Source organism: Styela clava, chromosome 11 (genome assembly GCF_964204865.1).
Source record: "Styela clava chromosome 11, kaStyClav1.hap1.2, whole genome shotgun sequence".
NCBI classification, from domain to species: domain Eukaryota; kingdom Metazoa; phylum Chordata; class Ascidiacea; order Stolidobranchia; family Styelidae; genus Styela; species Styela clava.
The window spans coordinates 15,254,244-15,278,494 of NC_135260.1; the positions used below are offsets into that span (position 1 = coordinate 15,254,244).

Here is a 24,251-nt window from a genome sequence, read left to right on the forward strand (position 1 = left end):
ATTAAATTACTGCCCTATGTAATCCTAATACTGGTGCGTTTAATTAATTGAATTGTTACAAAAAAAACACATGCTTAAACTGTGATAATCACGTAATCTGTTGAACACTATTTCATCTGAGCTAGGCGGGCCATTTTAAATCGTTACGCGGGCCGGATTTGGTACGAATCAAATAAGTCAATCACCATATGGGTTTCCTAGAAGTTGCAATTTGATTGTAGTAATCAAAAATTGTCTAGAAACAGCTGTGATAAAATTCAAACAATTCATAAAATTCTCTACCGTTACGTAACGTTTTCTGCGAAGAATGCACTCGCGTCGCGTGCTTTCAGCGAAACTGTTGCTGTGTACGGTAGGCCTACGTTTCTTGTGCTAAAATGAACGCCGAGTGTGTATGTTGTGCGACTAGTACCGGTACCGGTACGGTATGGGTACAAGTCAAGTTACCGTAACTTTTGTATTGCTCACATGTGGAAATTCATGACAGCAACTGTTTTGCTAGAACGAGAGAGGTTTATTGCTACAAAACAAAGTCGCTAACCTCATTATAGTTGTCTAGAAATCTTGTATATTCAGATATTTGTTTTGCTAAGATATTCTTGATCTACAGATCTACTATTCTGCTATAAAAAAATTTAATATTCAAGACTTCAGAAATGTAGAATTTATATTATTGAATGGATTTCGAATTGATGGGACAATACTAAACCTGAGCTCATCATAAATCAGTCCTGTTTTGAGAGCCTTGCTCAGAATAATTTGAAAATACCTCCCAAAACAATGCCAAACTAATTATTTTGGGTATTGACGAGTATCTGCGTACTGGCATATGATACATTATTCCATGTAGGCTATATATTTTATTTCCTTTAACAGTTACCTCTGTACCTGGTTAATACCCTAATTCACAAGACATTGAAGGAAATTTGTACTAGCTTATAATGAAGCAGGATTTTCCCAACCTGCAGAATGATGCTATTATTAAAGCAGCCAAAGGTGAGAAAGTGGACCGTATACCTGTGTGGGCTATGAGACAGGCAGGCAGGTAATTCTATAATTATTCTTCATCCTCTTAAACATTTTCTTTGGTGAGGGGGGTGGCTTAGTGATTAAGGCATTGAAGTATGAGCACATTGGGTAACAAGTAATTGGAAAGATTCTTGTCCTTCCAAACTTATAGTAACATGCAAACGACCCTTGTACAAAGCAAAAGCCACATAAATATGTCATATATGGAAAATGATCCGAATGATTTCAAGGTTATTAGAAATCATCAAGAAGTATCTAGCAATTATAAAAGCATCAAATGGTCAAATAAGTATAAAAAGATGACATGAAACTCACTTATTTCATGATATATACCCCATTTTCGAATGGGCCTTTTATTGATCATCACTTTGTATAGTTGTATGTTTATCATGTGCTTATATAGATTTCTTTTATATTTACTTCTATATTCTTGTGTGATTTTCAGATATTTACCGGAGTTCAAAGAAGTTCGTGCAAAACATGATTTCTTCACAGTTTGTAGAACACCAGAACTTGCATGTGAAGTGACGTTACAACCTTTAAAACGATTTGATTTAGATGCCGCAATCATATTTTCTGATATTCTTGTGATACCTCAAGCCCTAGGAATGGAAGTTCAAATGGTTCCTGGTAAAGGTCCTACTTTTCCAGAGTAAGACTTAGCAATCTTTACCCTTTTTTTTTGAATATTCTATATTGGGCATAGATTTAATTGAGCTGAATAATCCAGTCAAGTAATATTTATTATAGTTTATATATAAAATTTTTTAAAAACTTTCGAAACTTACATCCTTGATGCACACACACAAATTCAAGCAATATGTACGTCTAACTCCAAACTCTGAGCCATTTAAAACGACTTCTGTTCCTGACTCCAGACTTTAGTTCTAACCCAAGGAAAACCAATTTCTCATAACAAAAACTTCATACACATGCCTTCCATAACTATCCATTTATTTCTGTTAATATTTTGAATTTTGGCTCCGGCTCTTGACTCCAATATCTATGAAAACCTTCCAATCTCAGACTCTCTTCACTCCACAGAGCTCTCTGTAAATAAACCGGTAAAATTAGTTTTTGAATCAATGTTGGATAAAAATTTTCACAGCACTTATTATTTTTAGGCCATTGCAAACTCCCAAAGATATTTCAAAATTAAATCACAAGCCTGATGTCCATAAAGAACTTGGATATGTATTCGATGCTTTGACATTGACTCGAAAAACATTGAATGGAAAAGTTCCATTAATTGGGTTCAGTGGTGCACCTTGGACTTTAATGGCTTATATGGTTGAAGGTATAAAAATAATTATTATTTGGTCTGTTTTTTTATGTTTTAATATTCAGGATTTTTATGAATTAGTTACAATTCAATGCATCAGGAAGCTTGTTACTTTTGTCATATGATGGCTCTGTGAAGGAATTCCACTCTAGCTTACCACATTTTGTTATGTTGCCAATTTGTTTTAATAGATTAATTGTTTTTTTTTATCTCCTTGATTCCCAAATGACGTAGACAGGGGTGTAACCAGAATTTGCAAGGGGGTGGATTTCTAATTGCCAAGTTAGACCGTAACAGACAGCTAGTGGGTCCACCCAGCCTGTGGGTTTTGAAGTGTCTACAAAATTCAAGCAATGTTGAAATCTTATATAATTTCCAATGACAGGTGGAAGTTCTTCTACGTTTTCTAAGCCGAGGTCCTGGTTGTACAAGCATAGTGAAGAGAGTAAAGAACTTTTAAATATTTTGACTGGAACAATAATCAAGTATCTGGTTGGTCAAGTGGTTGCAGGAGCTCAGTTATTGCAGGTAAGGACCCACATGAAAATGTAATGTGTAAATATTACCCAAATTTCAAGTCTGATTCGAAATATTCAGTGGATTTAACGAAGAATTTCTACACCCAAACCTATCAAACTCATGATTCGCCGCCCTGTTTCAAATAACTCCCAACTCTGCAGGCCTCATATCTTGTATAAAAGTATCTAGTTTTGTTTCCAGCACGTCTCCAACATGTATTTTCAAAGCCATTTTGAATAATAAAAGCCAACAAACAAAAAGGAATTAAGATGCCATAGTCAAAAATTGACCAAATATTGTCAATTTACTTTCAATTTGCTCATGCCTCCGGAGAACCACTCCATGGCCCATGAAAAGGATGATGGCCCAGTGCACTAAACTATGATATCAATTATTACAGCTAAATGAATTTGTTAGTGATAGGCAATGAATAGTTCCAGTAAGTATTATTGCTGGGAAAGATTTCATGTTGAAGCGATGATGTGTCATGTGCCATGTTTGTTTGCGTAATATTTTACCTATTTTTCAAATCTGAGACCTAGTTTTATGTCTGTAGCCCTTTATAGGAGGATAAAATTCAATGTTCAGGCATTTCAGATTTGTTGATATAACTTTTTGTGATAATGATCTATTATAATATATGTTTATGTGATGTATTCATATGCCTCCTTTCACTCTGAACAATCCTCCACTGTTAGGTAAAGAGATATTATAGTTTGGAAGAACGGAATTCTTCTAGTTTGGCATTGCCCACCCAATTTATCAAACCCTCGCTGAATCTGTGATGCAATCATAATTAGGTCTAACGTTTTGATCAATAGGCCACTGCACCCACCAAGTTAATTCATTCAAATATCTTCAAGAAAAAAATTACAGGTTTTATATTTGTTTTTTCACAGTTATTCGAAAGTCATGCTGGGGTACTTAATCAAGAAATGTTTAACAAATATTCACTGCCATATCTAAAAAGAATTGTAGACGAAGTGAAAAAGAATTTAATAGAAGCTGATATTGAACCGGTACCAATGATTGTTTTTGCAAAAGACGCTTATTATGCTATCGAAGATCTTGCCCAAACCAAGTATGATGTAATAGGACTGGATTGGACAGTTGATCCTGTCCAAGCTCGAGAAATAGCAAAGAAATATGGAAAATCTTTGCAAGGGAATTTTGACCCTGCTAACTTATATGACACACAAGAAAATATTGAAGGAGCAGTTAAGAAAATGATTGATAAGTTTGGAACCAAAAGCTACATAGCTAATTTAGGTCATGGAATGTATCCTGATATGAGTCCAGATCATTTGAAAGCATTTATTGACGCTGTCCATAATTATCCTGTGGGTGATACATGATAACCTAACAATTGTGAGGTTGCTATCGAAAAAAATTTGCATTGAATTTAAAAAATGCTATTTGTATATTTGCAGTATTGTTGACATATAAAATCTGATGTAACATTCCCAACAATTATTTTCACCGTGTCATTTTTTTCTTGCTATCAAGTGTGTATAAACTCTATCCAATACTCTGCAGAAAAGATCGAGACATTTTAATTTTTTGTTCATAATAAATCTGCCAAACTGTGTGTTCGTACTAATATGCTGCTTCTGCATTTTATGCGATGTCTTGCACATTGCCTACTACCTTTTGATGGAGATTTGTGTTCTGAAAGTTCAATTTAAATAGTCTATTATGCTGCTTCTTTTTCCACTTGGTGCCTGAAATATATACATAAATGAGGATTGATTTATTCTGGGATGCGTATAAGTGGCTGATTGGATTATACAATTGCTACCATTGATCAAGCTTTGTGCTTTTAAACGTTGGATTTCAATGATGATAGATAGCCTCCCTCGTTCTCATTCTTGCTGCTACTACATAAATGAAAAATGGAATTATTGTTATTTTTGGTATGAAGAGTTTTTTTTATATGGTGGCCGAAATCCCTGTTAGTAGATCCCGAACGGGGATACTATCTGTCTACATCAGAGGTGTGCAACATTTTTTTGTCGGTATAACCAACTGCAGACAAATCTATCTGGCTGCACCCCACAAAAAAAAATTAGCGAGCGCTACAGTAAAAGGCAAGAAGAGAGAATGTGTCTATCACACTTAGCCCTTCACTGATGAAGGTACCGGCTACCGGGCAAAACGGCGAGAGATTCATTGAACAACAAAGGTAAAATCATGTATCTACCCAAGTGAGCACCTTTTTAAACAAACGGTTGGATTAGGATTTTATGCTTGCTTGACATGGTAGGCCAGTTGTCTGTTGAACACGCCTGGTCTAGATAGATTGAAGCTGATTACTAACAAACTATACTTCTAAAGTCCCAGATTCTGATACAATGGTAGACAGCAAGACAAAAAAAATAGAGTAAGATTTCATAAATAACCTAGTTTATTAGAAAAAAACTAAGATAAATCTACTTCCAGCACACCTCAATACAAAAACAGTAGGAAATTTAAAAAAAAAGAACAGGTAGCATACATTGACACTAAACAAAATATTCAATTTTATTCCACAAGAACGAAGCTAGATACTAAAACGAAGTTACTTTTCAGTATTAATTGCAGTTATAATCAAACCATTGCATCCCCAAATTGTCTGGTACCAAGATTTCAATTCATAATTTGGTTTCAAATGTTGAGCTTTCAATTGGTATGACTGGAGTATTGAAAATAAGTAACAATAAGAGAATCAGGGTTATTAAATCACAAGTTACACATCAGCTTTTTAAGTTAAGATTCCATGATGATTTGAGGTAATAAATATATCTGAACAGTACATTGCCATAAAACTCTAATAGTACGTGTGTGTTGTGAATAGTGAAAAATAGGTAATTCTAAACAGTGATTGTAAGAAACAAATGCAATGAAATGGGAACATAAAGAACTAAGATAAGTAAAAGTGTTAAAAAATATTTTCCTGAAAACTAAAATCTGTCTTTATTTACGAATTTATATACTCTTAATTGAGCTGCGACCACCAGAGTTGAAGCTAGCTCACACAAAGACATTTTTGTGGTCTAGCACTACGGAATTTTTCAATCCTCATCTCTCAAAACCAAGTAAGGATAAGTAGCTGAGAAAAAATGTTCGGAAAAACAAATAGTGCTATATACAAATCAGATGACAAAAACAGTGATAATTCTAACGAGGCACACAGGTAAAAATAAACAGTGAAGTGTCTTTTTGAAGAACTAGAAAAAATGAAATAGTGACATATCTCTTAGGTAATTTTGTATAAAAATAGCATTTTTGGAATAAATTTGAAGCAGCAGATACAGAAATAGCAGCAAATGGCTGGTTTGCCCCAAAAGCAAGGTTATTAACGAAGTAATATGCTTGCTCATCCTCAACTATGGTGCCAAGGTTCACTTCTCTTAATCTAATATTTCAAACATAAGCAGCAGGTCATTTCGGTCAAACCAGATTATCAAATTACCTAAAAATGTATAAAATCACTTTAGCCTTACAGCAGCAAAAAATAGAAATTTTGCTTGTGTCATAAAAATGCATCAAGGTAAATTTTTTGGATTCATAAAAATATACAAAAGAGAAATATTCTTTGGAATTATCACAAAAACATAGCAGCAGGTATTTCACGTATATACAATGTTCAAAAAGAATCATAATTCAAGCATATTGTTATTCTTTATAACTATTTCTAACTTACGAAAGCAAATTTTCATTAGAAATATCGGAAACCTCCACCATAAAAGAACTGTACAGTATCTACAACGTGCTATAAAAGTAAGGTTCCCATATGCTCGATAGCCATACAAAAATGGCAAATCATTAAAAACATAGAAAAAAAGGGGCAAGGTGGAAATAACTGATAAATTAACTACAGGACTTGAGGTTTAGAAACCCATTTTAAATGCATTTATTTCTTCATAATTTTTTCAAATCAATTTTTTTCAAAATTTTCAATATTCATTCTTTTGTCTTGTTATTTCAGAATACGTCAATTAGCTATTCGATTTTTTCATGTATTTTTTGATCAATTTATCTGCATATTCCTGTTGCCGTGCACTGAGTCCAATGTCAGAATCAAGGTTTATTTTGTCATTTGAATCTGGCATGTCGTTGAAAGGTTGTTTCTGATAGGAAAACGCAGGGTTTTTCAGCGTTGACTGCATTTCTTGTAAAAACTCAAATCTTCCAATATGATCACGGGTACTCGATATGCTAGACTGTCCCAAAGAATCAGTGTCATCATCTTTTAAAAACTATAAAAAAATATAAAAATTTAATAGAAAATCATGTTTATGTGAAACTGTTAAAGTGGCAAATTCACAGGACTAAGTAAGTGTTCGAATCCTGAAGTGAAAAAAAACAATTTTAGCATTATTATACTTAGAAATGTGAATATTCCAGAAAACTACACAATGTTTATTAATAATTCCATCTAAGGTTATCATAAACTACAATATTACCGGTAATTCACAATTCACGTCTTCATGAAAAACAAACAGCATGGTGCCAACCGGCAAATTAAAAAAGTAATCAATCAACAATAAATATTTGTTAGCTTATAATTCGTTGCCATATTCAAGGCAAAACTTAAGCAAGTATTCACACATGAAGACAAGTACCTGAAGCTTGAGTTTACATTGCTACTAGAAAATGACATCATATGAACTTTGGCTACCATAGATGCCAATTTTACCAAACTGGTAGAAAAAAAACGAGGTTGTGGAATTGAGAGTTTGTTGTTTTCACTGGAGTTGTATTTTCAAAACTCTTAGAGAGTTGGAATCCAAATTATAAGTTCAGTTGGTTTAAATCAGGGGTTTCCAACCCTTTATGGCTCCTGGCCCCCCATTTTTATCCTTCCAGTGGTATTTATAGTGTTATTTTGGGGTGGTTGGGAACCGCTAGTCTAAAGTCTTGTATAAAATAAAACATGAATTTAAGGACATACCTGCACTGGGATCATAAGATTTTCGGGTTTGTTTTCACGTTTTATTTTTTCTTCTTTTCTTTCTATCATTTCTGAAACTTCGTTACCATAATACTCTCTTTTTCCAGAAACTTGTGACTCGTGACTTTTAAAAGAAGAATCAGAAGAAATCAAAGTGCCATCCTGATTCATTGATTTTGGTTTTATATCTATAATTTCAACAGATTCATTCACGACAGTCTGTGTACTGTCGACGCTTTCATCTTTTCGATTTAAATCGCGAAACATTTCAGGTGGCGACAGATCATAAGTAGAATCGAAGTCTATTTTATGATGAGAAAATTTTTCCCTCACTACTACAGGTGTTCTATTTGAATTACTTAAAGATGCATTTGAATCTTTCGGTTTTTTTAAAATACTTTTAGGTGAGGTGGATAATTTTCGAGTAGGAACATATTCACTGATGGTTTCATGTTTACTTCCTGATATTCCATTGTAGTGATTTGTGCCATAATTTTTCTCCAGAAGTGTTTTCACACTTTCTGTGCTTCTTTTATATCTATTTGCACACAATGTGGCCCCCATGAGTGACGATTTTTGTGAGGGTGATAGACTAGCGGACTTTACATAACTTCCAGGTAGATTTGAGCTTTGTTTCAGGTCAGGTGGTGAATTCTCAGGTGATATGATCCAGTCCACTCCTTTCATATTGTGCAAATACTCTTCTTGATATGCGCTCTTCACCTTTTCGAGAACTTCAACTGGAGAGATGTTTTTTCTCTTCATTAGCATGTTTTCACGGCGAGGTGATGTTAATTTTGATCCGACGAAACCGACATCCATTACAGAATTAGTTGATTTTGTTCGCCGATGTGCTGGATTTAAATTAAAAGAAACAGATTTTTGAGATTCTCTGCTCGATGAAGGTCTGAAATCTTCCATTTTGTTTTCAAAATCTTTATCATCAATTCTTATAGGAGATAACGATCTTGAACGTGTTTTTGAAGCTGTACGATTATCAATTGTGTTCTTTCGCGATGACAGCAACGGTATTTGCCTGTCAGTAGGTACAACAAAAGTTGATTTTCCTTCTTTATCATCATATTTTTCTCGTCTTTCAATCCTGTCTTGTTCCGATTCCAACATTTTCACTGGAGTACTAGTCAGCATATTTCTATCTCTGCCTTTAGAGTCGAAATGGCTCAGCATGTGGTTGTTGTTATTACTATTATTATTGAAATCCCTTTTAGGAAGATACTTTTCACCATCTGAATATCTCAATCCTGACTCATCACCAGGTAAATAGCTTCCACGCGACGTGTGACGAGGATAACTCAATTCTTCCATTCTCATGGGCAAGTCTTCCTTCAAATTAGATTGAATGTGAATTTTTCTCGGCTCTGATCGACAGGAATTGATTGGAATCTGAATAAGAAATAGCAAGTTACATATATTACTTACGGTACATTCCAAATAAAACTCTAGATAAGTAGCTCATGATTAAACTTGACCAGTATACTTCTGGTTTCAAATCCTTATGTGCAGCAGGTCATAGACTTCAGTCCAGCCAAGGATATTATACCCAAAATATTTGTAGGGTCCTAGCAATCGCCTTTGTATTCTGAGCTTTTGAATTTTGTGTCATATGACAATACCCGATGGGTATAGCGCATATGTTTACTTTGAGATCCTATGTGTTATCTTTAGATTTACATATGAATATCATATTCAACTCCATATCATCATCATTTTCAATAAACTTACTTCATCTGCTGATTGACTTCTCAATCTTGATGGAGCAGAAATTTCATCTCGGGCATAAAATCTTCTGAAGTCTTGTTGTCTTTTCCACATAGAATCTGTCATTACTCTTTCATGCTGGTCTGTAAGAAAACATTTGTGCAGGATTTATTTGAATGCCTGTGTCATAAACCCTCATTTGAAACTAGAAAAATAAAAGACTTGATAAACACGCTGAACAGCTTCTGTAAAAAATAGAAATCTATCAAAAACAGCCATAGAGGCAAAGTTATAAGCAAAGGGTTATGCCAGAAAATTGCATAACAAGCCTATGTGGTAGTTATTAACAAATGGGGTTTCAATAAGAGCGAAGATTTATTTAAAAAAAAATTGTTTAAAACAACTAAGCAAGGTTATGTGCAGCGCATTCACTCAAAAATAAATGAGATTGATCTTTGAGCAGAGTTACGGACTACTACCAAAGTGCCAAGAGCTATCAAGACTATACCAAATTACAGTGTAGGACATGGAAACCAAAACTACAACCCACTAAAGCATTTTGTCTGGTCCCCTGCTCTTGGAGTAAGTTGTGAAATTCAGTTACAACAACATACACAATTCAAAAACTTTCTTTAAAACGTCTAAACTGTTGTTAAAATAATATGAAAGTTTTTGAGGTATCTGCTTATAATATACATACCATAATCTTTAATTAATGATCTTCTTGTATCAGGTTTTCTATCCGTGTGATGTCTTCGTTCAACATTTATTTGCTTCATTACTTTCTTGGTTTTTGTATTTACTTTCACTCTATCATATTCTCTCAATCTCAAATCCAATAATGCCTCATATTTCTCAGTCAATCGTTCATAATCTTTTAAAATATTCGTAGCACCGTTTCCATTTTGGCAAGCTCTGGTTGAGTTAATGAGGCCTGGAATTCAGAAGATATCAAATTTAAAAGACAAAACTGGTTTTCAGCAATACAGTCTAATCATATAGTGCAGAAACGTGAATTTATATAGAACTCGAGGCACAGAACCTTGGTTACAACTGTGACTGAAATTATTTTTTATATACAGCAATGCTGCGTTAATATAGCTACTGATTTCCTAATACTGAATAAACTTATGATTTATAGTCCTAGAACTAGAAGGTTTGAGATTTCAAATACTGTAAATATTTACCAACCATTTTTGTGGCAGATGACAAAAATTCAGACAATTTTTCAAGTTTTCATTTAATGTTATTTAATTAGCAAATGACAAATATCTCAAACAATTTCAAAAATTCCAATGCAATACAGGTTGAGGTACAACACAAAATGGACCTCACCAACACCAGGACTCAGAGAGTCCCTTTGAGAACAAGGTACAAGCAGCCATTGGTATCCATCAATATGGAAGGAACTACCGGTACCTTTTTTGAAGGACCGGAATCTTTCCGGTTAAGCACGAACCACGAACTGAGCAATTTATCACTTCTTGGGCGAGAAAACCATAGATGTGTAATGTAACCTACGATACCAAAGCAGCTAAGTCTAACGCTTTAATCGAAAAGCCAACATACTTTCATGTAGTTGAAGTTGATGTCTCAGAATCTCATTTTCTTCTGCATTCTTTTGATACGAGGTTTCTAATGCCCATGCTTTTGTTGTTGATTCTTGAAGTTTCTTTTGAGAATCTCGTAGATCTGACTCCAATCTGAACATTGAACATATCAAGTATATTGTTATAAACCTTGAACCATTTTCAATAGCGATACCACTCAAGTGATATGCAAATAGAAGCATAGGTCTGGATTGCAATCATGTAACAAGAAAATCAATGTGTAGGTTTCCACAAAGTTATCCAATCTAGAAAAACAGACCGACCAATGGTACGTCTCTAATCGAAACCTTATTTCAAGCAAGAAACATGCATGGGTCACAAAGTATTATATGTTCAAGTTCTCCACTCCAAGGATGTTTTAAATATCGAACAAAACAGGTCTTGAAGCAATAAAATTTTAACCTGCTATATTATTGAAGTATGTACACAAATAATTTAAAATTCAGAAATCGTTTTCCATGAATAAATTTCCATAATCATCGAATTTACTTGAAATTTTTTATTTAAACTGAGAGAACCAATTGCTGGAATTTTGCAAAACACCGAATTTGAACCTCATAATTTTGAATTTGGTTTGCACAATTCTTCTCCATATCCATCACACTTGAAAATATACGTTACTTTACCTTTTGACATTTTTCTTTAGTTGTTCATATTTTTCACAAAGTAATAAAACTTCCTTTCTTTTGCAAATATCTTTAGTTTTCATCTTTTGTGTTTTGTTTTCCGTCTCCTCCATTTGTTTATTAACAGATTTCAGTTTGGCTGTTGAGAGATCATAGTTATGATAATATTGTTACTCAAGTGCACTCACCTTCGATAATCATCACAGATGAATGAATTGGATTTTAGGTTCAAGTGGATGATAATGTGTCTTATATTATTAAAAGTACTATAACACACAATTTTTATTGTGTAGAGCAGGGGTGTGCAACCTTCAATACAGGAGGGACAGATAGAAATAACTGGGTGAAACCTGCTATCTAGTAGTTGCGAGCAAAAATTTTGATTAATGGTTAATTAAAAATTTGGTCAAGGCATTGTAAAGGCCTTTGGTCAAGGCATAGGCATAGATAATTGGACTCAGGTATAGGCTTTGCAACGCGAAGAGATTGGAATTACTCGTACACACCAAATTGAATTAAAAACTTGTTTTGTGGGCTGTACAGCATTCAAAATTGGCACTTCTCTGCGGGTCGCACAATTTTCCTTTAGGGCGAACATATGCGAACATATAAACCCAACTGATATTTGAGGATCAACCGTTTTTGGAAACACAGAAATTTTTCAAGTTCGCCATTTGCTAATCCAATTTCTTACAGCCTGCAAAAGGAGGTTGGCTCTGGTTTGATCGGGTGCTCTAAACACTAAGCCATTGAGACCACTTAAGCACTTGTTTAATTGTATCGATCACAATTACAGTCAACAAGTTGAGTTATGAATACAAATTTACAACTGCATACCATACAAAGTGTCTGTAGCATTGGTAGGTGTTTTTAAGCAAACTAGGCAACTTGTATGATCAGTTATACTTTGATTCCAATGGGCAAAAATATAAGCTTCTATATATACGTTTTCAACATTGTATAAAATTGGTATAAAATAATAACCTATTGTACCTTCTAAACTTTTCAGTTGATCATCTTTGCCAAGAAGTGCATTATGTAAATCATCTATCCGTATGTTATATGTTTCATCTGACATTTTACTCTCATTGGCTAAACTTATACATTTCTCTAATCTTTGAATTCTAAATAAAATCAAGAAATTAGAATAATGAATTCATCGCATGTTCGCACAAAAGCGGTTGCTATACGAAGCAAGGCCACCTCTATCAGCTTGCTAAGTATATTAAGAATATTTTAGGTAATATTCTCTTGTGGAAATATCATATACATTTTGGTAAATATCGCAATGATATTTATAATATTAGCCATCGAAACCATTCATCAGACGAGCAAATAAAATATTATAGCAGACATCAGTAATAGGTCTATCATAATATTCTGCATATTTTAATGGTCTTAATTGAAGCAATTTGGTCAGGTGGTAAAATATGCCTGTTTTATGAAACAGTCCATGAGCACTCTCATACAAGCAATAACAATTATCAAGGCCTTTTGCTCTCAACAAGGCCATGCCATGTAAAAGCAGCCAATGACAGCGAAGGATATGCAACAGGATACTATTTTGAAAGGAAGGACAGAATTCAGTCAATTATGGCATCACCTCAAGATGTGTAACCCGTGATGTGAAGTCTAATCTCTAATGCTTGCCACGTCAACTCTTACATAAATATATTTACCGCATTGAATATTCACTGTTTTGTTCTTGCAAAGTATCAGCTTTTATTTGTAATCTTGAACATAAATTCTCAAGCTGTTTCTCAGAATTCTCTCTATAGTTCAACTTTTCAGATGAGGTGTTGATTCCAGCATCTCTTTTCTGGTGACAAACCTGCTACAAACAATGAGGATTCCGATTTACTAACAAACTTTCGGTGATTTGAAAAGAGTAAATGGGGTAATAATTTGGGTAAGCAATGATATGTTAACCAGGGACGTCCAAAATAAACTGGATATTAGAACTACATAGAAATTAATTATAACCTAATCAATATTTTTGAATACTTGATATTCAAGAATAATTTGAAATAGTTCTATTTGAAAGACTTGCATTATAATCGTGAGCACCTCAAATTTTGAAAGCTGTAAGATTGGAGGGCCAAATCATTGTATATCTTAGCTTTCCTGCATTTACAAATTGAAACCTATTGCATATAGATTGACTTTTTGTTACTCCCGTAGTGTGTGTACCAGGTTAGGGTTAGGGCATAATTTTATTCACATTTCCCTTATTTTAGTTCTTCACTAGTTCGGGGACTGTCTGTATTAGCCAAGTGAATATACCCCTGCCCATGAGTTTCAGTCCCTTCACACAATTTGATGTAAAGTAGGCAAACAAAATTAGTTACCTACATATTGGTACACACACTTCTGGAGCGCCGACTTCTTTAACTTTCGTTTAGTTTTACAAAGGTTTCAAATAAATACCTGAGATATTTCAAATGACGTCACTTTGTCTCTCTCTTTCAGTAAACTTTTCTCACTTTCATCCAGTTGTTTCTTTAATTTATCAATTTTTTCCTGGAGCTTAATTAATTCCTGATCATTTTGTTTCAATTTAGAATTGCTTGTTAATACCGAATCATTCTCTTGGCTATGTGAAGGAAGCCTCAACATTCTGTAAATTCCAAACAAAGACTTAATTACTATTTAGAGATGTGGTTGGGGCGCACCCTACAAAGGGGGTGTAGAAAATTTTTCGAGGAGGCGGGAAGCTAGTTAAAAATGAAAATATTCGTGAGATTTGATCTTGCCCGCCTTATTTTGGTTTATTCATTCCTTTATTTTAGATATTTATGTTCCATTCACCTATTTTCAATGTGTTTTTTGAATGAAACATACTTTCGCTTTACTTTTACGTTTTTTTAGCTACCGGTAATTGTTAACTTGCTATTTTTGAGGTGGGGCACAAGACTTGAGAAATTCTAACAAGGTAGCGCCACTAAAAAGTTCGAAAACCACTGATAGGGTGTTCATAAAGTCATGTTACAATCAAGATTTCGGTATAAAGTCAACTCTCAATATAGCTCAACCTGATTTGTTTTATTTTAATCATTGTTTGTTTGAGTTGTTTTCCTTTATTTAATCCCACTGTTAGTTATAGGGAAGTACATCAAAGTATTTAGTATCAAAGTATTCAAAGGCTTCATGAACCCAGAGTAAATCACAGTCTACTTAATTTAAAACATACATGAACATTTTTACTAAGAACATAATAAGTGTCCATTTCTGATCAGTTTTGTGGGAATTATTCATTGATTATTAGCAATTAATTTTAATTTTAAATGAAATATGTTTACTGGGAACATGTTAAAGGGTTCATTTCTGAGAGTGCAATAATTAGAGTAAATTATATTCGAAAATTCACTGTGCACTATATTTAAATAAAATTTAACCTGCTTCATAATATCATGCTGTGAAAAACTAAAGTTCCAATAATAAAACAATCTATGATGCTGCTACCTATTCAATTTCATGTTTTCGTCTTGCAGAGATAACATTGCATCCTGTAATTTTTCACATTTTGCCCGAATATGCGCTGCATCATCACTACTCATTTTTGTTGAGTCATGTTTTCCAGTCTTACAAAAAGCGCAAGTTGATCCAAATTCGTTACTTTTCCACGGAGATACTTTCTGAAATCCATTCTGCTTTGACTTTGCATTTTGAACTTCTCTAATAAGATGTGCCTCCCGAACTTTAGCATCCTAGAAAATTAAGTACACATGCAAATTTAATGGAAAATTCACTATTTAAAACGAAAAAATGAAGTTGCCTATATGCACAGGCTGCTTTGAACAAGTCTCTGTACTAGCAGTAACTTTATGAACGGCACAACAATATTTTGAATTGAATGGAATCTCACATCTGCAATTTTCTACCCAATCTATTACTCTCTGGTGGAAATGAAATTTGACAGTTGAGTGCTTAACTTGGCTATCACACTCACAGATTAGCAATATCTATATGAAACTTGAGGGTAAATTTTGAGAATTCCTACTATTTGTTTCCAAAAGTCAGTTTCTTTTTGAATAGAAGAATTCTTCAAGCTGATTTAGCTTCTAGCAAATTTTATTTTGTCAAATTGTATGTCATATTGCATGGTCTACCAGAGGTTGGAATTTCAATCATCCTAATTTCAATTTTCAGAATGGACAATTATACTTTCTGGTCAAGTTGACTACTACTGGCACATCTAGTAATATTGGAACAGTTCGAAATTCGAAGTTTGTCTACAATACATTTCAAATAATTTTTACTGTCTAAATTCACAAACATATTAATTGTTATAATTTTACTTCGATGTTAAACCCGGATCCTATGGAATCTATCAAAAGGTTATTTCACTCATCCAAAAATTGAGTACATTTACCCATTAGTCCTGGGTAACAAATTGAAAGTTTAATGGGTAAATATTTTCTTCAGTCATTTATCAAAGAGAAAAGAAAACTTCTCCAAATTACCTGAAGTTCTGTTTGCAACTGATGACCAGTGACTGATATTTTATCGAGAATTCCCAGCAATTCATCACCGCTCATATTGTGACTTCCAAATGATAAACGGTTTGAATTTTCAGAAGCAAATGGTTTGGGTGGAGACAGTTGTGAGAGAATTGCAGATACATCGAATCCAGAAGTCTGGCTTTCAGATAATCTCATTTTTGATGGACTCACGTCCTTATAAAAATGTCTTCTCGGAGAAATGTCTGATACAAAAAAAGGGATTTTTAGTATGCGACTACTGATGCAAACCATAGGTTGAAAAATGAAACCCATAATTAGGGGTTTTGAAGAAATACTTTACTTTGACTTAAGATTGAGAAAAAGGGGGATATATTGGAACGTATTTTGACATGTTCTTCCAAGATAAAGACTATCAAATGAGGTATATTATACTAAAATTAGTAATACCAGATTTCACTCAAAATTGACATTGCTGGGTAGTATTTTCTACCAATATTAAATCAAATATTAAAAAAAATATTAATACAATAATCATGGATATAATCGCTATCTATACAACATAGCAAGGAAATTAGAAAATTCAAAATCAAACATGAGAAATGATATTCAAAACACTTGGAAAATAAAATGACATTCCTTATATAGGTCAGCCAGAATTGATTGTTACATATATTGTAAATAAATCAGTAATAAACTTACCATGCAGATCAGAGGCAGATTTGCTTCCATATACAGGAGAAGTTACTTCAGGAGATGGAACTAAAATTTGGGATGATGATCGCAACAAATTGTTAGATGACCTATCCAACTCAGCACCAGAGACTCGAGCCTACATAAAAAGAAGTGAAATTTTGGTAAACATTGCTTCAAACTTGAAGAGCTCCTTCTTCTTTTCAATATTTTCAAATAGAAAAATTTGAAATTTCAACATACGCCCTTTTGTCCTAAAAAAATCTCGAAAATTAGAATGGCATTTCTGCATCGAACCAATTTTTATAGAAATATTCCACTGAAAGTAAATAAATATGAAACGTCTATCTGTCATAAAAGACTTACAAATATTTAAGACAAGCCATTTTAGTGTGAACTATTGTTTACTTACGGACACGGAAGTTAAATGGGATTAGGGCCAACAATTAAGTTAGAAAGTGGGCATCATTTGAACAATGGAGAAATTCTACTTTGTATTTGCATAACATAAAACAGTAGCTCTGTCAACAAAGTGGTGAACTGCCATGAATTTCAAACCATTCAAACAAGGTTCTGAATATTGGAAGACGATGAGACTAAGATATTTACTATAACCACAAATATAAAATTGATATTAAACAATCAGAAACACAGCAAAAAAACTCACAGCTGTAAAAGATCTTCTAGCAGAATCTTGCAATATTTCTAATGATTGGAGTTGATCGTGCAATCTCTGTAAAATGAACAGAATCGTTTAAATTTGACTCATAGATATCTACTACCGGTAATATATCAATTGGGAACATTACAATAATTCTTGCTAACATTCTCGTGAATTTTGAAAAAATATAGATTCTGCTGATTTGTAGCTTCCGGCCAAAATTACGATGTTCAATTTGCAATACTTTCTTGCGCATATTTCCCCATATCACTGGGATGGGTAATCATGGTTCAAAACCTAATTTCAGTATAATAATTTTTCACGTATTTCCGTCAGACATTTTAGGTACTAAATCTCACAGTGAGGTTTAACTATTATCATTAATATTTGATGGAAGCACAAATGGTATGAGGCAGTGGGATCCTAGGTTTCTTCTAATTTCCAAACCATGATAATTGTGTCACGTCTTTCTAACTAGTCCTTGTACTAAGTAGGGTTGGTATTGATTCAACTTTGTTATAATCCCATGATTTTGCTTTCTAATGAAACCAAACCCGGTCATAGATTTAAAAAGCTAGTCTGACACAATAAAGAGTATGTAATAAAATGAAAAGTTTTTATTCCGATAATATGACACAATATTGTAACCGTACGTTATAATATTACAGTAAAGAAAGCAAAGAGCAACGGTGAATCTAGACTGAATAAAGTAATCATAGCCATAACATGTTATTACTATCATTAATAAAACCCCTCAAAATCTCTAACGGCTAAATCAGATACTATAATTTCTACCTTTTCACTGCTATAGCTCTCACCAAACAACAATCCAAGTATTTAGAACTGTGTTTTATCAACACAAGAGTGCCATGGAAACAGGTTGGCAGACGTTTCAATACAATATATTGAAATGAATACTTAACCTAATTACTAACTTTTATTGTTCTCGAAAACAATGGTGGGTGGGACAAAACATACCATAACAACCCATACATTTTAACCAAATGTGAATAGAAAGCTCATTCATTTATGATTTTACCCACTATCAGCTAGCATAGTGAAATCATTAAAATATCAGTGAAAATGTAATTTCGAGATAGTTTTGATTTGATTGAAAATATTTTGATGAAAATGATGAAAAAAGAAAACGCTCACCTTTTTATTAATATGAGGCATTTTATGAAATACAAAAAAAAAATCTGTCGTTCCATGCACAAAATATATCAAATAGGAGATACTGAGGACTAAGAGATAATGTCTGTCAGCAAAGGACATTTATCAGAAATTCTAGGGAAAATAATCATTTAAAAAATCTCAAATATTTCACTGCAATGATATCTTTAGTGAATAGAGAATTTATCACAAAGTTCCCCTCGTGACAGCCATGAACATCACGATGGAGTGGATGTTATGAGACACAAAATACTAAATTCACTTAAAAATACTATTCTGAGACACCCTTTAATGTTGTTGTAGTTTGCAAAACTGTCCGGTCAATTTATTAAAACAAATCACAGGCAAACTATATTCTAAATTAAAAACACTCTGGTCTGTACATATAATAGAACTATAACTTTCTATTAATAATCAACCACAAACAATTTAATGATAACAAAGTTAGAACCGCATCTCTTGTACAAAAATCTGTCCCACAATGTAAAGAGCTATACATTTACCCCCATAATTCAACAGCTTAGTAATAAATATTACAGAAGCCACAGCATAGCAGTGGGGTAATGACAAACTATCATGTTTTCAAACCAAGGCCGTTTGACAGAATCATATTCAATGAAGTCTAATTCAAACAAATAAATATTATGATGAGCCGTCGACTTCACAAAACAAACTCAACTAAGCCTTACGCAAACAGAGAGTTAGTACCTTCGCCACATTAGAATCTATTAAAGACAGGTAAATATAAAGTGTAATTTAAATGGGAGCGGTTTGAAACTTCAAAACACTTGAGGCTCGTCTTGAATGTTCTTTTTACCACAACATACCGAGAAAAGAACTGTATTTGAAGAAAATGTTTATTCTTGAATTTTAATAAAAGCTACAGGGTTTGTAAATAAAATATGGGAATAGTAGCTTATGTGAAAAATAATCTATAACCTGTTTAAAGCAAGTGTTGAGACTGGGCCATAATTTTGATCACATTTCATTAAAATCCTTTAGAACTTTAAAATCACTTTTCCCTTTCGAAATTCAAAATCATTTTGAAAGGTACCAAACCGAGTCTTCAGGCACTTTGAAAATACTTCAGCAACTAACCAATGTGATATACAAAAATATTAACAAATTAATAGGCTATGCATGAGAGAATCATCTGTTGAATCAGATTTTGATCATTCAACATAACATTTTAATGTAGAGATTTTAAATAACTACTGAATTTTATAGCAATTGAAACAATTTTTACTGAGGATTATAATTGAATTTTCAAAGGTATTTTGATTAAATTTATTGTTTTATTAAAATTAATATCAATACAATATATAAGCAACCAAATTGTGGGATGAACTTGTAATTCTTTTTCGAATTCATTATTACCACCTGCCAATTAAGGACAAGAAATAAGTGATAACTAACAAATCATTTCAAACAAGTTATTCATTCACCAAACTCACATTAATTGCGGTATGTGATCTCGAGTGGTTCTCCAAAACTGCCTCGATTAGACTCTGGTCCATTGTTTCTGAAATATGAATGAAAGGTTTGGACTTGAAGTACCACTTAACTGGTCCAGAAAGCCTTCAAATGATCCAAATAGTAGATTTTCAAATCCAAAACTAGGTATCCAATCAAGGTGTAGTTTTTCAACCATTATAATATGAGCCATTAATGGATCTAGTTAACTGAATGCCTAAATGATGAATTTATCCAAAGTGTGATCTCCTGATTTTTTTCATATTTGAAAAGATGTGTTCAGAGCAGCAGCTGCACACCTCTCATTAGATAAATAAGTGTAAATGCTATGCTGTTATATTGCTTTCTTGACATTGACTTTATGCCTTAGGGTTACATGTTTACAAACATTAAAAGCGATCACAAAATTGAGTTTTATTTGTAGAAAACAACTTTTTTTGTGTATTTGCTCCGTGAGTTTTTTCCCTGATAATTTGACTCTGCATGAACAAAACGTTTGGGAACGGCTGATTTACACCAAAAAATGAGATGAATAATCAATTTAAAAAAATTTAAAATTGTACGATATCAAAAATATATTCTTTTAAGACTATTTTACACCAAATGACACATGCATGATGCATGTGCATGTGTATCTATATTTGAAATATCAATAATAATATGACTGGAATAATTAAATAAAATTATTAATATTATTACTCATACCTAACTTTCAAGTATCCATGAGTGAGAATAATTATCACAGTTTGAATTGGTTGTATCCATCACAAGGAAACAACTAAGCTCACACATTGTACTAGAATCCTTACAACCTGACTAGTAGCTGCAAAAACAAATATCTTCACCATTCTGCCATTGCACAAAGTTTTAATAGCATGAGTTTGAACAAATTATATTAAAGAACTAACTATAATTATTTTGTGTAATTCTTTAATGACACATGATGAGTATAAATACACAAGGATTTACTATGATTTGCTTCAAATTCATGAAGTTTGTTCTGAGGATAACTGCAAAAAATCGTGATAAAAATCCAATTACAGAATTACTGGATTATAAACACAAGTTCTGAGATTTAGGTACAGATGTACCACTTGCAAATGCAAGATAGTTATATTTCAAGCTTCCTCCAATAAGGAGAGAATATCATTTTTATCCCAGGAAAAGTAACGCGATGAGACATATCACAGTATTATGGCATACCAGCATACAGGATGGTTATGTGCGAGAGGATTGCTGAAATCCTCGGCGCCGTAGGGCGGTTCACGTAACCGCTGGTCGGTTATGGCTTCCTTCACCATCAAGTTCATGCTTCCGAAAAAAAAATAACTAACTAATCCCATAACCGACATGGAATGGTAACTGGACGAGAGGCCGTGAATCCCCATATGGTCAAGCCATCTTATCGGCTTTCCTCTTCCCCGGGATAAACATGTAAATCTTATCCTTTACTGCTTTATCCTCAAGACCAGAAGAGCATCCTCGACTAATACGAGTATCCGAATATCATAAAGGTAAACTGGCAGACATTGCAAAGACCAGAAAATTGATGAATTTACGTATTTCTGTATTTATAACACCTTGTCGCCATCCTGCCATCTGAATATTCATAAAGGTAGTCTGGCAGGCATTCCAGCATTTAATTCAGGCATTACAAAGACCAGAAAACAGATATATTTATTATACCACCTCGCCGCCTAGTACAGTAGTACAGTCGCAATTTCCCGATTCTGAAATACTATAATTGACACCCAAAGAAAGTCTAGTATACCATACTGCCATATTTTTAACACAAATGGCAGATTGGATATTCTGATGTCACTGTCCAGCGTCTGAATGTAGAGACAGAGAGCCGCAAACTACAAAAATTGTTCAGCAATTGCAACGTGCAACCATTCACTCCAAGCATCGACATGCTAGGAAAAACAAATACCCCGCGGTTTTACAAAAACAAATGGAGGAATTGCAATGTTTTGCTGCTTGCCCTGGTCCTGGTGTTCTGTTCGTCGTTCTAGCTCTTCCTGCAAATGACTCTTCTGTAATCTACTAATCTACCGTGATATACAATTTAATAATTTATTTTCAACTCCGCAATGCAGCCAAATTAGAAAAATATGAAAATTTCCAAAACTTTGAATGAAGGCTAACTGTGCGGATTTACGAGATATAGTAAAACATTTATGCTTACCTATTCTCTTACCTCAGTACCATACGGCCGTAATTAATTTTAATTTAAACTACTTATACTGATCGATAATATTTGATATAACCTGGACTCTAATTTGGCTAGTTTGGACTTTGCTTCTTCGTGCAGCAAAAATACGAGTGGTCAAATAAACAGCGCATTAGGAAAAGTTAGGTCACATTAGGAATGGCGCATTATCAACGATACGGGTAGCCTACATTATCAAATACGCATTTGGAATAATGCGTGGTTGCATTAAGAAAGGGGCTTCTCCAACAGTGAGGACGCATCAATATGGCACAATATTACCAATCTATTCATCAATTTTACTATTGTTTGTGAATTCCATAATTACCCTAACCCGAAACTTCAGAAAAGAAGCAGCACTGATTTGATACCACTTAGAACTTGACTTTCCTGGGACTCGGACTGACGATGTGCCACTGTGTTTTAATAGATTACTGTATTTGGATCAACTGAAGAATCTCCCCCCGTATTCACCAGGTCAAATAAAGGATCAACTGGTATTATCGGCTTAGGTGGGTTGGGGGAAGGGGATATTCTTCAGTTGGGATACGGGATCAACTGAGGAATCTCCACCCCAACTAAGACCAATTGAAGAATTTCCCCCAGGTGAGTCCAACCAACGGGTGAGTCCAACCAGGCGGGTCCGGGGGATTCTTCAGTTTATCCCTTTATTTCTGAAATTAATTAATCATTCAAATTCGTGATATATAGCACCACTGTTTTTATGGAGTATGTTTTATGTATGGGGTTTATGTTTTTTTTGAACAAGGTCTGAACAAGGAGTTACCCTAACATCTACTATGCATTTTAAAAAGATGAAATTTACGTTATGTATAGAACTATTACATTGAATACAGCCATAGTATAAAACGCCTCCATCTTCTGATAAGGAGCTTCACAACTTCCCCCTAGCAAAGCTCTAAAACAGTGCTCTTCGACCGGGTACACGGTATACCCAAGTGTATACCGGACCATTAGTTGGATATACAACTGATAAAGGGTATACGAAGGGTGTACAACTTAAGTTAAGTCATCCTAAACTATAATATAATAAATTATAAAATATTCAAGCGGAGACAAAAATGCAAACGAGGAGCACGTGAAATATAAAATGTCATTTACGCAAAGAACCGACGTGAGCAAATTGTTACATCACAAATTATATAGAGGACTTGCACGGGTCACGTGACATTGTTGCTGGACGGCAATAAAACAAAAACGTCCATTTGGCTCCTGTCAGTTGCAAGCACTGAACTGGAAATATATCTCTGTGGTTGCAAGTCGGATTATACGTTTGCGTTTTGTTTGGCTGTTGAAAAGGGTTATTTCGTTGTTCTGTTGGCTGTACGTATAGTATAGACAACAAAATGGATCTTCAGTAATATTCCACTGATTTCAAAAGATCCTGAACGTCGCGCAATGTGGATATCATCTATTGCCTATTGGCAGAACTGCTTGGTGTCAAGTCCAGAAGCCATCTTACTTGTGTTTCACTGTTTGTGGACAGCACTTCGTTGATGGTGAGTGATAGTGTGCCGTTATCAATTTCTTTAAATATTCACAAGCTCCCTCATTTCAATGGAAAGCAGATGACAAACTACTGTTATCAGTAGGCCTAGGCGTGAGCCTACTTGCAGTTGCAGACTTGACTTGTGTAAGACAGTAAGGAATTAATAATCAATAATCTAATAATCAACTACTGTTATTAGTAGGCCTAGTTGCAGACTTGACTTGTGTAAGACAGTAAGGAATTAATCTAATAATCAACTACTGTTATTAGTAGGCCTAGGCGTGGGCCTACTTGCAGTTGCAGACTTGACTTGTGTAAGACAGTAAGGAATTAATAATCAATTGCTGTAAG

At 33.9% G+C, this 24,251-nt stretch overlaps 2 protein-coding genes across 3 annotated transcripts; one reads left to right on the forward strand and one right to left on the reverse strand.

The window, feature by feature from the left end:
* Positions 1 to 845: 845 nt before the first annotated feature.
* LOC120347303 (uroporphyrinogen decarboxylase-like) lies at positions 846 to 4,573 on the forward strand. The gene is made up of 5 exons (XM_039417216.2): positions 846 to 1,045; positions 1,475 to 1,681; positions 2,154 to 2,326; positions 2,697 to 2,839; positions 3,730 to 4,573. Exons 1-5 carry the CDS (start codon positions 942 to 944, stop codon positions 4,183 to 4,185), a joined length of 1,083 nt encoding a protein of 360 aa, XP_039273150.2. The 5' UTR covers positions 846 to 941; the 3' UTR covers positions 4,186 to 4,573.
* Positions 4,574 to 5,216: 643 nt separating this feature from the next.
* On the reverse strand, positions 5,217 to 22,508 carry LOC120347307 (uncharacterized). Of its 2 annotated transcripts, none has more exons than XM_039417221.2 (16): positions 22,449 to 22,508; positions 20,884 to 21,001; positions 20,160 to 20,227; positions 17,539 to 17,604; positions 16,881 to 17,010; positions 16,182 to 16,423; positions 15,181 to 15,425; positions 14,146 to 14,335; positions 13,398 to 13,549; positions 12,712 to 12,842; positions 11,719 to 11,857; positions 11,052 to 11,185; positions 10,183 to 10,416; positions 9,507 to 9,625; positions 7,764 to 9,167; positions 5,217 to 7,068 (listed from the first exon to the last, which is right to left on the reverse strand). In XM_039417221.2, exons 3-16 carry the CDS (start codon positions 20,220 to 20,222, stop codon positions 6,808 to 6,810), a joined length of 3,510 nt encoding a protein of 1,169 aa, XP_039273155.2. In that variant the 5' UTR covers positions 20,223 to 20,227; positions 20,884 to 21,001; positions 22,449 to 22,508; the 3' UTR covers positions 5,217 to 6,807. The 2 variants fall into 2 exon arrangements, with proteins under 2 accessions (XP_039273155.2, XP_039273154.2); XM_039417220.2 differs by having other exon boundaries at positions 13,398 to 13,552; positions 22,449 to 22,507.
* Between the last annotated feature and the right edge of the window lie 1,743 nt (positions 22,509 to 24,251).